The sequence below is a fragment of the Physella acuta genome, unplaced genomic scaffold (assembly GCF_028476545.2).
Source record: "Physella acuta isolate Inbredline_101_S28 unplaced genomic scaffold, ASM2847654v3 ptg001163l, whole genome shotgun sequence".
Classification (NCBI taxonomy): Eukaryota; Metazoa; Mollusca; class Gastropoda; family Physidae; genus Physella; species Physella acuta.
Window position 1 is genome coordinate 230,001 of NW_026732680.1, and position 12,819 is coordinate 242,819.

The following is a 12,819-nucleotide window of genomic DNA, read 5'->3' on the forward strand; positions in this document are numbered from 1 at the left end:
GAGAGATGTAATGGCATACCTAGAAAATTGCTTTAAAGATTTTCAACGCTTTCCCCAAAACCCAAGTGAAAAAAATTTTTCTATGGATATTTTCAAAGTAATTAAACTGATCAATCATTACATAACTAGTAATATTAAGGAATGAAATATCAAGATATCTTGAGTTAACATTGTTTTATAAGTAGTAGGCCTCAAGAGAAACATGTTTTTTTCTATTAAACAAGTAATTAAAAAAAGTCTAGTGACAATTTTAGCGCAATTTCCTTATGTTATCTAAAAATAGCTCTGTCGTAGCGTAAATCAAGAGCAGGGTTAGTAAAACCATTGGTTAGTTATTAAAACGTTTTTTATTAATTTTTTTTCAGTATTTTACATGTTTTATTTACAATAGAGTAACATGACTAAAAACCATTGCGCGCCTAGCTACCAAACGTGATGTCGCAGCCATTGAACGTGATGGCGCAGCTATTGAACGTGATGACGCGTGTGGTGTGGTTGGATAAAATGCCTACTAATTCGGTCCAAATTTTAATTAATTCAAAAAAAATTTTGTGACCGAACGAAAGGATATTTTTGAAAACTTTCTTCGGCAATATTGTTCTACATTATGGCAGGAATCGATTGGTACATGTTTCAAGTCGCTAAGTTGTCTGGTTGCCGAGATATGGGCCAAAACTGCATTTTTTCGAGGTTTTTTGGCTTTTCCGGGAAATCCATGAAAGAAACCCGGAATTTTTTTGGCCTATGTTCATCCTGGTAACTTGCTTAACATATTTGCTTTTGGAACTAGTCCTCGATATTGCTTCATTGAGGAGGAGATACGACTTAAAGCTGCGGACACACATCCATCCATTCCCAGAAAAGACGAGTTAATAAACGCAATTCTCCAGAATGGAAATTGCGCTAAAAATGATTTCTTTTTTTTAATGTTTGAAATTTATCAAAACTTTTAATGGCTTAAGAATACAAATGAATGGTTTTTTTTTCTATATTTAGATTTAAAAGCAGTGGTTGCTAAAAGACAAGATGTGGAAAACCCTAATCTTTTAGTCTTAGCCCGGACATTAGAGGAACACTTGTTAACCAATGGTGAAAAGAGTGAAAAATCTCGGGGTATCATATTTGTGCGAAAACGAGCCTTGGCAGAGGCTGTTGTATCCTGGATAAAAAGAGGTGAAATGAAATTCCTGAATCCTTAAGTGTTCACTGGAACCAATGCTAGTGAGGAGCAAGGAGGTAAGCCAAAACAACTTCTACAAAATAGAAAAAGTACATTTTTTTATTTTTGAAAATAAACTTTCTAGTGTGTTGCTGCAATAACCAAATAAAATGATAAAGAAAGTATGTGAGAAACATTTATTTTATTTTATGGCATAAAAAGAAATCAAAAACTATTTTGGCCTCAATGTTTAATATATTCTGTATAATTTTTATATTAAGTTAGCTAAATTGAAACTAAATAATGTGGTTTTGTTTTTAAAACTTCACCTAGGAATGTCTCAGCTACAACAGCAAAATGCTATTGAAAAGTTTGCAAGTGGTGAGGTTAGACTGTTGGTAGCAACTTCTGTTGCTGAGGAAGGTCTTGACATCCCTGAATGTAACCTAGTCATAAAGTATAACCATGTTGGCAATGAAGTTACTACTGTGCAGACAAGAGGTATATTAGTTTTCTGGCTCTCTGTCTTTATATATATCTTTACATATAAGCAGGTCCCAATCAGGTAGAAGAATTACATAATTTATTTTTTTATGATGTATCTACAGTAAAAAGGAATATTGATTACATAACTATATAGTAAAAACTCCATAAATGTGAGTTAGGACTAACTGATCAAGCAGTTTCCATTTTGGAAAAAAAACAAAATATTCAGAGAAAAAAAAAGAACTAAACAGGAATTTTCAAAAAAATTATTGAGTCCACTCATAAAAATATTATACAAACAATAAAATCAACTAAAAGAATGATCACCAAAAATAAAATAAATTAATAATGAATAACATAAGAAAATAATGTATGTAAAACTAAAAAAAAAAAGGTACAATCTATAAAAAAAAAACACTTTTATTTAAAATTTACTTTCCTTTAAAATCTATTTTTATATGATGTATATACAGTATAACTTTTAAAAAAAAAATGCTTTAAATTTGGAGTTGTTTTAGTATTTGACTACAGTACAGTTTGATTATTTAGAATAATTTAGTGTACACATAGCTAACAATTGAATTTTGTCTTGTTTTTATATTTTCCAAACAGGGAGAAGTAGAAAACAAGGTGGTGTCTCTGTCCTTTTAGCTACACAAATTATTCTGAACAGAGAGAAAAATAACCAAGAAAGGATGAAGTTAATGAACAAAGCAATTAAAGCTATTGCTGAAATGAAAGAATCTGACATCATTGAATACATCAATACTTATCAGTTAAAAGTCATTAAAGAGTCAGAGATTGAAAAAGAACTTAAGAAAAAAAGGAAAGTTGAATAAAAAAGTGAGGTTTTTAAAATGGTGAGTCAAATAATTACAGTCCAATTTGATGTTCTGTAAGCAAATAAAATTCCTTTAAAAAATTAATCATTTAACACAGCCTAGTGTTTCCAGTGAAAAATATCTTAAGAAAAACATGTAACCTAAATGAACAACATTGAACATAGGATCTTTAAAAAATAGATTTTTTTTATAATTACCTTAGTACATAATCAATGGAGAATGATTGGAGTAAAATGTTTTAATTTATGTATTGGTTTTAAAAACTGTATGTTAAATTAACCAGACAAAGAAGATTTCTGCAGTAGATTTTCCACTTTTCATTTCATTGTTCCATGTTTTGATGAAATCATGTGATGCAGTCTGCACTCATCACCCCTTCCTTGTGATACTAATGTTTGTTTTTAATACAAATTATGTTTTCTGCTCTAAAGTATATTAAAAAAATAAAGTATATCTCATTCTGTCTCATCAGGTGTGCTCACGTTGCAGAAAAGTTGGAGTTAACAATACAAAATTGAGAACTATCTTTGAAAAGTATAGAATTTCTATTGACAGGTAGATGAATTTGTTAAACATTATCAAACACTTTTTCAATTTAACATCATTCGTAATTAATTTACTAGAATCTAAATCTTTTTTACAATTTTTTACAAATTTAATTTCATTTGTATCCATTAAATATGTATTTAAAATTTTTTAAATAACTGCAGTTCACTAGTTCTGCAAGGGCTGAATATTTTATTGTGGTATCAGAGCAAGGTCTTCATACTTTCTGCATGATTTCTTTAATCATAAGCATAAAATCCATTTCTGAACACTAGAATTGGGTTATCTAGTCTACCTAAAGTGTTTAGTAAGTCAGAAAAAAGCATACAAAGAATCATCAATGAACATGTTCTCACTGTTTTTATTTTAATACAGGGACTTGGTGAATAGTGGGAAAATAAAAATTGTTGAAAGAAGAAGTGGACAAATAATGGATGAAATTGAATTCCTAGGACCTGTATATTGTCAAGGAGAGCCAAACTCAGGAAAAGTTTGTGGAAATCCTTTGGGTCAAATGATCAAGTATGAAAAAGTTCATTACTTTGCTGTTGGCATAAAGAATTTTGGATTTTATTTGGGTGACAATCAAGATTTGCGTCTGTTTAAGAAATGGAAGCAAGTGCCATATGTTATAGAGGAACTCACCTTGGATGATACTAAAAAGTAAGTTTATAAAAGATGCCACATTTTTAGATTAAAGGGAAGGTGATTCAGACTTTTGTGAGGGGGGGGGGGGGGTGACATCAGTGGGTCTGAGTTTTGTTTTATATTTCCAAAAAAGTTCTGTATCATTTATGGATAATCCTTAAAGAACAGTTACAAAGGTGAAGTGTAAAAAAAATTCATTTTTGTTTCAATTTAATTCTGCAAATTTTAGCACTAGTTTTAAACAAGCATTAAAAGTATTAGATATATTTCTGGACATTTTGATGATGTATTTTTTTATACCTTTAGCTACCTTTTGGAAAGAGAGGATAACTTCACAAATGATATCAGTGATGACTCTGATAGCAGTGACAGTGATGATGGCTCAAATCAAGGAGCTTATGCTCCACCCATAAAAAAACACACACTGAATGTTGAGGCTTCTTTAGTAGAAGATGCTGTTCACAGAACACAAGTTAAAACAGTTTATTCAAATACAGAGATACACTTTGCCAAAAGCATCAATAGGCCAGAAAATGAGGCACCTCAAAGATTTCAAGATTGTTTTGACACAAGCACATTGTCTTCCATTAGTGGCCCTATTCACTTGCTTGACTCATCCAGTTCAATAGCAACAGCAGAATATAGTAGCGAGAGCACTAATTTGTCTGAACATTTTTAATACAAATAAAATTCTGCACTTTTAAAAACTATGGCAAAACAATTTCCAAGTAAAATTAATGTATATACTAAATTTAAAAAAAATAAAAAGACTTCTTTAGTCATTATGAAATATGCTCATATTTTATTTCAAATTTGAAAAAAAAATGCATGCTGCATACGTGTAAAACAAAATTGAAAAAATTATCAAAAATAAAAACAATTAACAAAGTTTGAATCTTACAAAGCACAAAATGTTTCTAAAATTATCTTTCTAAATTAAATTTAATGGCTATAAACATATCCAAATAGTATAGTAAAACAAGTAACTTTGTAGTGTTATCTTTGTTAAAAATTATTAAATAGAACTGAATTTGGTTTTTTTTCTGATTTATACAAACACAAACTTAAATTATCTAAGTATTTAAAATATATATGATGTAATGTTAATATTAATTTATGTGTTAAATAATTAACTAAATGCACTCTTTGTATAGATAAATGTTCTTAAACTTCTCATGGCAATAATTTTAATTATCCTGGTGATATTTGCTTCCTAAGATAAAAATCTATGTTGTGGCTTAAAACTGTTTTTAAAAAAAACATTGCTTTCTTAAATATCTTTTTTTGATGTTTTTGTACAGTACTTTATATTTTATCATCTCTACTACTTTAAGAAAAGGTCTATTAATAGTATCACTCTTTTATATACTATTATTTTAAAAATAAAGTGGATAACTTTTAAAATTGTAGCTACACTGTTGTGTTTTTTATTGTTTCAATGAAGTTTTAAAAGTTCTGGTTAGGGATTATAGTTGAAAAATACTTCAAAAGCTTTAATTTATGTTTTACCTTTGAATGTTGATTATGCTATTTATATTTTAATGTATTTATTAACAAAATGGTTGTATTATACCTGGCATTCAACATACACATATGATTAGTATTTAGTATAAGAATGTTAGTGCTTGTTTGTATACTGTGACTGTGTAACAAAAAGACTATTCAAAATGGTGATTAAATTATAAACTTGGTGCCTTATTTTGCAGTTGTCTATCTGTACTGTGTTTACCTTTGACAATAGTTCACTAGATTAAAATAATTCAAATGTCAGATATGTTATGCTTCTGATTAAAAAGAATTCTAAACTTTAAATGTTTATTAATGGAAAATGGATCTATCTCTATTTAAGAGGCCACCTTTAATTTTTTAAATCTTGAATTATGCTTACAAAATTTTAAACTTCTTTGATATTATTTGGTGTTACAAATATTGTTTTCCTTAGCTATTTAAAACTAAAATTAGCATTTTTATGTATGCTATTAAAATTTTAAAAATAAATACATGATTAATTTTAAAGTATATTGATTATGTATGATATGAATCATTTAACCAAGCTGGGATAATCTGTGCAGGTAGGGGGTCAGAAAAAGCTAGCACCCTAGTTCTGGGAGTTGAACATAAGGCCAGCAAAAATACAGAATACAGAAGCCCTAACAGAGAAAAATAAAGATAATTGATAGCATATGTCAGGAAAACAATTTTTTTTTATTTTTTGGTAGTAGCATTTACTTTAAAATATTGCATCTTTACATGTAATTATTTGTAAAAATTTATAAAAAATAATTAAGATCTAAATTACCAAGATTTTGCCGAATTCAAATTCTTTTATTGTTAGGGTTGCCATAGAGATAATAGTTACTTTCTTTTGTAGAGCACCAGTTCTACACTTTATGCTTTAAGAAATAATAACTGTTCATGCAAAAAGCTTCACAAACTAGAAAACACCATACTGGACTATAGCAGGACAAAGTAAAAAGTGATGTTTGATTCATTGGATGCTCATATTTTTGTAAGCTGTCTTACATTGTGTATCTGATTTATTACTGTTTCTCCTTTAAAATCTTTAAAGAGTTTCTTCATTTAAACAAAGCTTGATATTTTAATGCTAGTTGTGCTAAATTTCTTTGTTTGTCATTGAGTAAAAAATGACTGGCTCAAAACTCTCTAACAGTGGACATTAGTAGAGAAAATCTGTGCATTAAACTGAAAGTATATTTTTCAAAAAGCTTTTCTTTTACGTTGAATGTCATTTAATGTTAGTATAAATGAGAATAAAAAAACTTAACCATTTTACGTGCCACATATGTCTCCAGCACTACTTGTTCTTAGTATGTGTCCAGCACTACTTGTTGGTGGCATGTGTCCAGCACTACTTGTTGGTGGTATGTCTCCAGCACTACTTGTTGGTGGTATGTGTCCAGCACTAATTGTTGCTGGTATCTCTCCAGCACTACTTGTTGGTGGTATCTCTCCAGCACTAGTTGTTCTTGGTACGTGTCCAGCACTAGTTGTTGCTGGTATCTCTCCAGCACTACTTGTTGCTGGTATGTGTCCAGCACTACTTGTTGGTGGTATGTGTCCAGCACTAGTTGTTGCTGGTATCTCTCCAGCACTACTTGTTGGTGGTATCTCTCCAGCACTACTTGTTGGTGGTATCTCTCCAGCACTACTTGTTGCTGGTATCTCTCCAGCACTACTTGTTGGTGGTATCTCTCCAGCACTACTTGTTGATGGTATCTCTCCAGCACTACTTGTTCTTGGTACGTGTCCAGCACTAGTTGTTGCTGGCATGTGTCCAGCACTAGTTGTTCTTGGTATGTGTCCAGCACTACTTGTTCTTGGTATGTGTCCAGCACTACTTGTTGCTGGTATGTGTCCAGCACTACTTGTTGCTGGTATGTGTCCAGCACTACTTGTTGCTGGTATGTGTCCAGCACTAGTTGTTGCTGATATGTCTCCAGCACTACTTGTTGCTGGTATGTGTCCAGCACTAGTTGTTGCTGGTATGTGTCCAGCACTAGTTGTTGCTGGTATGTGTCCAGCACTACTTGTTGGTGGCATGTGTCCAGCACTACTTGTTGGTGGTATCTCTCCAGTACTACTTGTTCTTGGTATGTGTCCAGCACTAGTTATTGCTGGTGTGTCTCCAGCACTAGTTGTTGCTGGTATGTGTCCAGCACTAGTTGTTGCTGATATGTCTCCAGCACTAGTTGTTGCTGGTGTGTCTCCAGCACTACTTGTTGCTTGCAACTGGTCTAAACTATCTCCATCCATACAGCTTTCAAGATAACTGAAATAAAAAAATTAATGGGATCAAGTTTAAGGATGAAATATTTAACAAAACCTGAGGTTCTCTAAACCTTTATTTATTTTGATAATGAAAAATCAAATTCAATATATGCAAGGGAAGTAAATAACTCATACTTTTAGCATAAATATTTATATGTTGAGAGGAAGTCAAATATGTTAATTATCTTTTGTATTAAAAACTGATTAAAGAAATGACTTTGACACAACATGAAATAATTAGTGTCACAGTGTAACTAGATTTCTTATAAACTAAATTTATAACAATACACCTTATTTATAGACTTCTAATGAATTTGATTGATTTATCATTATTATTACTTAAAGGAACAATGAAGTACATTTCAACTTACATTTTAATTTTAAAATTTTAAAATTATACTAAATATTATACAAGATATTTCTGCAAAAACAAAAACAAAAATTTGCTGATGAGTAAAATATCAGAACCAACAATCATTTGGACATTTTTTTAGCATTAAACATTAATTTAGCTATACATTGTAAATATCATTCATTACTTAAAACCTTGATATGTGTGCCTAAATCTAAACAGAATGTAATATTTGTTTAATTTTACAGCAGACAATGAGCATTTAACAATAGTAACAAAAGCAATTACATTTAAATCAAATTGTTGCTATTTTAAAGATTAAATGCAGATGTAAAAATACCAAAACTTAAATTACCTCTTGGCCTCATATGGGGTGAGTTCATCAAAAATATATGGCGCCTTGTCCCACTTTTTAAAGTAATGTGGATCCGTATTTGTGCCCATGCAAAATCCAAAAGCCTTTATTCCCATTGTTAGGTATTTTACATTTTGATACATGATCAAAGAGCCCAATGCGTTCCCGCATACTCCTTTTCCTTCAATTTCGCCCTGACATAGCGCTGGTCCTAAAAAGTCAACTTCATCCATTGTCTTGGGCTTAATAGGCTTAAACCTCACTTTACCACTTTTTAGTAGGTCACTAAAGCAGATTTTTTAAATATTTAAAATTCATAGCTGTAAATATTTGTTTTTAAACATCTTGTTTAAGTAGTTAAGATTTCTTTTTATTTGATAAGTTAATGTAAGAGAATAATGCTTAAATAAAATTAGGTAGTGTAAGAGAATAACGCTTAGTTAAAATATATATTATAAAATGAATATACATATTTTTAAAGTAAAAAAAAAATGTTTTTGTATTTATACCTATCAATAGAGATTCTGTGCCTTTTTTAATTGTCCGCACTAGAGAGCAATGTATTGAAACTCGTCGACAAAGGCAACAAACCTGCAAAACCATTGGAGAAACAAAGAAATGTTTATATTGTTTAGAATGTGTTTTTAACAATGAAAGTGTAAGTCTACTGTAGTGGCAGAGGTAGTTTTATTTACCATATTGCAAGGAACTTCTCTTGGGTCTTTTTTATGCATCTTTTTCTCAGCTTCAGCGATTTCATCCTTTTTGATCATGTCCAATTGAAAATAACTATTTCTCTGTATAATTTCATGTGTATCCATTCGATCAATTACACTAATAGCTTCAGAAATTAATTTTGTTCTTTCTGTGTTTCTTAGTTCTTCTTTCAAAATATCTTCCATAGCTAAGAGAACAGATTTTCCCCCTTCTGCTATACATCTTCCTGAAAATAAAAAAGCATTTTTAGAATATAAAACTGCTATTTATTAATTAAAATATATGTGTATATATTCTTTTATAGACCTACATATTACATAAGAAACAATAAAATTACAAGACAAAAGAATTAGACTTATATTATACATTATTTTACTATGTACACATATTAATTGTAGAAATTTACTCCCTCAGTTACAGAAATGAATGTGACTCTTTTTAAAGGCTCCCTTATTAATTAAAATATATGTGTATATATTCTTTTATAGACCTACATATTACATAAGAAACAATAAAATTACAAGACAAAAGAATTAGACTTATATTATACATTATTTTACTATGTACACATATTAATTGTAGAAATTTACTCCCTCAGTTACAGAAATGAATGTGACTCTTTTTAAAGGCTCCCTTAACCGTACTATACATACTGTATACATGCATATATATATATATATATATATATATATATATATATATATATATATATATATATATATTACTTAAACTGTAACACCACTTTTACAACATGTATACTAAATAGGTCTAGGATAAAAAAAAACTTGCAGCAAATTCTGCTGGAAATTTTTTTTTTTTGAAATAACATTAACTTGCTGGGTTTTTTATTCCTAGTGTAAAAGCAGTGTAACAACTAAATTATCAATAATTGAGCACATATTTTAATTTTTAAAAATTGTGTATGTTGTTAGAATTTACCTGTAGTTTGCTTAGTAGAAACTTCATTGCCACTAAAATTATATCGGATAATTAAGTTGCAGAGTGGAATATCAAAACTTTCCCCAGCAGCAGAAGTAGCTACAAGAAGTCTAATTACACCAGTGTAAAATTGTTGAAGAATCTGTATCTGTACCATTGGTGATCTCCCTACACACACAAACATGATAATTTAATGAAGAGAGCTGACTAAATAGTATTCTAAGAAAACTTAACATTTTTACATTTATATTTTACCCTACCTCCCTGATGTTCATTTGCACATGTTCCAGTAAAAACTGAAGCATTTAAAAAACTTTTGTTGCTTCTGTTTAACCAAGACACTAGAGCTTTTGCAAGTAATCTAGTACTGACAAAGATGATTCCACGTGAACATTCTTCAGGAATTAAATTCTCTTCTAAAGTTTTGGATAAGGTAGTAAGATTTGTGTTTTCATTTCCCTGCCAACTATCAACAAGTTTAATAAAATCTGCAAATAGATATATTATTGAATTATCCTTAAAATGTAAGGCTTCATAATAAATGTATATGAGTAGCATTATTCTCAAATAATTGGCAATTTGCAAAATTATTTAATGTTAGACTAGAAATAAGCCAAAACTCAGTATTAAAAAAAACTACCTTCAAAATAGCCATAAAGCATAGCTTCTTCTTGAGTTTTATTTCTGTAGTTGTGAAATTTATCAAAAATCTTTTTCAAATATGGCATTATATCTTTAAGCTCAACCAAATCATGGATCTCTAATGCTAAGTTGTAAACCTAAAAATAACAATTTTACAAATTAGGTTTTAATAAGCAAACCTGGGGGTTTTAGAGCTAGCAAGATTTAATTTATTGTTTAAGTCAACTCTTTGAAATATAAGTTTACCTTCAAATGCTTAAATTATAAGTAAAAAGTATTAAATCACACCTTAATTATGCAGTTTAAAAAAACACATTTTTTTCAATTTCATGTATGTTTAAATTAAAAACAGATTAATAAGCTAATTTGATGCATTAAAAGAAAAAAAAAAGAAAATATTTTTTTACCTGTAAATATTCACAAATGATTATCAGATTTCGAGTATTCGTGTTAGTCTCACTCTCTGGATCAACAATAGGGTATGTTTTCACAGCATTTATCAACTGAACAACCCACTCCTTATAACTTTTGCTTTTTCTGCCAGATGGCTTTTTTTTTAACACAGCTAATACCATCTGATTGTTCAGTTCTAAAACATTTTTAAAAGTTAATTATATATTTTTTTAAATTGTACGCTGAAGGAAAATTTCTTAAGTTATATGCAATAGAGGGATAATATTTAAATTTCAATTACATTTTTTCTTCTCCATTCTTAATTGTTATATTGGAGAAGATTTCCTCTAACATCTATAAATATCACATTTAAACATGTTATCAGCCATATGGTCCATTTGACTGTGACTTCAGCTAGCTTTTATTTATTAATATACTTTAATATCTTTCAATCACCCAAGAAAATGTTTCAATTAAACACATCATCTCCCAAGTATTAAGAAATGCCTGTTATATAAGTTTTAAGAACCTTGTCATTCTATCACATTAACATAATCTTTTTAAAAATCTCAACTAAAATTGTTTGCTTCATCTTTCAAATTACAAAAAAAAAAAAAGAAAGAAATGCAATACTTTAACTATGCCTATGTTTGTGAAAAAAAAAGCAACAAATACCAAATTGTTTACTTCTTAAAACATACCCTGTGCATTCTTCTCCATATGTTTTTCAAGCTGCATCATTATTGAATTAATTTTTTTAACCAATTCATCCTCTTCTTGTTTTTCTAGTTTTTCAGGAGGACCTTATTGTTTTATATAAAAAAATGTGTCATTTGTAATAATTATTATTATTCATTTCATTTAAATCACTTATCAATGCACCATTTAGTTGTGTATCATGTACAATAACTAAGAGCCAGAGTACAAGTTAATGAATGTTTCCTAGGTAATTTAATTACTTTGAGTAAATTTAATTTGCTTAATTAATTCTCTTTGAGTTAACTCATTAGACTAAATGGGAGTTTATAATTTACTTTATTTTCTAATAATTTTGTATAATTTACATTTTCATTTAAATCCAATACATATATACATATAGACTTTTAAAAAACAAATACAAGTTGACAGGTACTTACTTTCTGGTCCTGGTAGAAATTTTTTTAGATCATCTATGTGATATTCTACCACAGACAGTTTGTATACATCAAGATTGGTCATGAGTGTAAGTATACTAGTAACAGCTTGTTCTAAATTCTTTGCTTTCTCAATACCAATTGAGGAAGTAAGACCAACAACCTGAAATAGGTAAAGTATTTTATCTTAAATAAAAAAATGCATCTGGTTTAATTTGCTTGCCATGATAAAATTGAATTGGTTGACTGGATACTTATGTTGGTGTCTCATAGATAGAAGACATAGATATGTCATGGATTATTCTCCAATAAATCAGACAACGATATTTAAAAACAAATTCTAACTTCACATTGCAGGATTAGTAGTGAAATTTCTACATAGAATAACTTAAAAGAAAATCAAACCTGGGGTAAGCTTTCCATTTGTGACTGCATGCCATTATTTTTATACTTCATTTGGATGTACTTGAGCATAAGACTATAGTAATCCCCACAGCGAGTATTGTGACATTCATCAATTATCAAAAGAGAAAACTCATTGAGTTGAAAGTCTTTAAACTGGATATTATTCAGAAGTACCATGGGTGTCATCACAACAATATCATTTTCATCAGCAAAGCGTTTCAGATCCCAGTTCTCCTTGCTCTTTCCAATAAGAATTACTTTCTGAATGCAAGAAATAAAAAAAACAGAAATTTCAAAATGCATGTTTAATTTTTATGTGCATTAAAATTCTTATTAATCAATTTCACATAATTAACATATGCTCATGTGTACACCTATCACTAAATAGGACATTATATGTTTAAATGGCAAGA

At 29.4% G+C, this 12,819-nt stretch overlaps 3 protein-coding genes across 5 annotated transcripts in view; 1 reads left to right on the forward strand and 2 right to left on the reverse strand.

The window, feature by feature from the left end:
- Positions 1-12,819, reverse strand: part of LOC131956614 (antiviral innate immune response receptor RIG-I) — a 66,263-nt gene that overhangs the window by 42,696 nt on the left and 10,748 nt on the right. For 2 of the 3 annotated variants that reach the window (XM_059321134.1, XM_059321135.1), the window contains exons 5-10: positions 12,407-12,667; positions 12,005-12,164; positions 11,570-11,671; positions 10,883-11,064; positions 10,474-10,612; positions 10,094-10,321 (exon numbers count right to left, since the gene is read on the reverse strand). In XM_059321134.1, the coding sequence (XP_059177117.1) occupies positions 10,094-10,321; positions 10,474-10,612; positions 10,883-11,064; positions 11,570-11,671; positions 12,005-12,164; positions 12,407-12,667 (1,072 nt within the window). Of the gene's footprint in view, positions 1-8,872; positions 9,121-9,833; positions 10,002-10,093; positions 10,322-10,473; positions 10,613-10,882; positions 11,065-11,569; positions 11,672-12,004; positions 12,165-12,406; positions 12,668-12,819 lie in introns of all 3 variants that reach the window. The other variant, XM_059321137.1, reaches the window with a different exon arrangement.
- LOC131956617 (uncharacterized) lies at positions 1,003-5,379 on the forward strand. Its single transcript, XM_059321142.1, has 6 exons — positions 1,003-1,236; positions 1,493-1,660; positions 2,258-2,505; positions 2,960-3,042; positions 3,409-3,696; positions 3,988-5,379. Exons 3-6 carry the CDS (start codon positions 2,503-2,505, stop codon positions 4,358-4,360), a joined length of 747 nt encoding a protein of 248 aa, XP_059177125.1. The 5' UTR covers positions 1,003-1,236; positions 1,493-1,660; positions 2,258-2,502; the 3' UTR covers positions 4,361-5,379.
- LOC131956616 (chondroitin proteoglycan 1-like) lies at positions 5,493-8,762 on the reverse strand. The gene is made up of 3 exons (XM_059321140.1): positions 8,687-8,762; positions 8,178-8,462; positions 5,493-7,471 (listed from the first exon to the last, which is right to left on the reverse strand). Exons 2-3 carry the CDS (start codon positions 8,408-8,410, stop codon positions 6,472-6,474), a joined length of 1,233 nt encoding a protein of 410 aa, XP_059177123.1. The 5' UTR covers positions 8,411-8,462; positions 8,687-8,762; the 3' UTR covers positions 5,493-6,471.

Coding starts and splice junctions, on each gene's coding strand:
- LOC131956616 (XM_059321140.1), bottom strand. CDS start 8,410: ATGGATGAAGTTGACTTTTTAGGACCAGCGCTATGTCAGGGCGAAATT. Junction 7,472..8,177: donor ACCCCATATGAGGCCAAGAG/GTAATTTAAGTT, acceptor TTTTTATTTCAG/TTATCTTGAAAGCTGTATGG.
- LOC131956617 (XM_059321142.1), top strand. Junction 3,043..3,408: donor TATAGAATTTCTATTGACAG/GTAGATGAATTT, acceptor ATTTTAATACAG/GGACTTGGTGAATAGTGGGA. Junction 3,697..3,987: donor ACCTTGGATGATACTAAAAA/GTAAGTTTATAA, acceptor TTATACCTTTAG/CTACCTTTTGGAAAGAGAGG.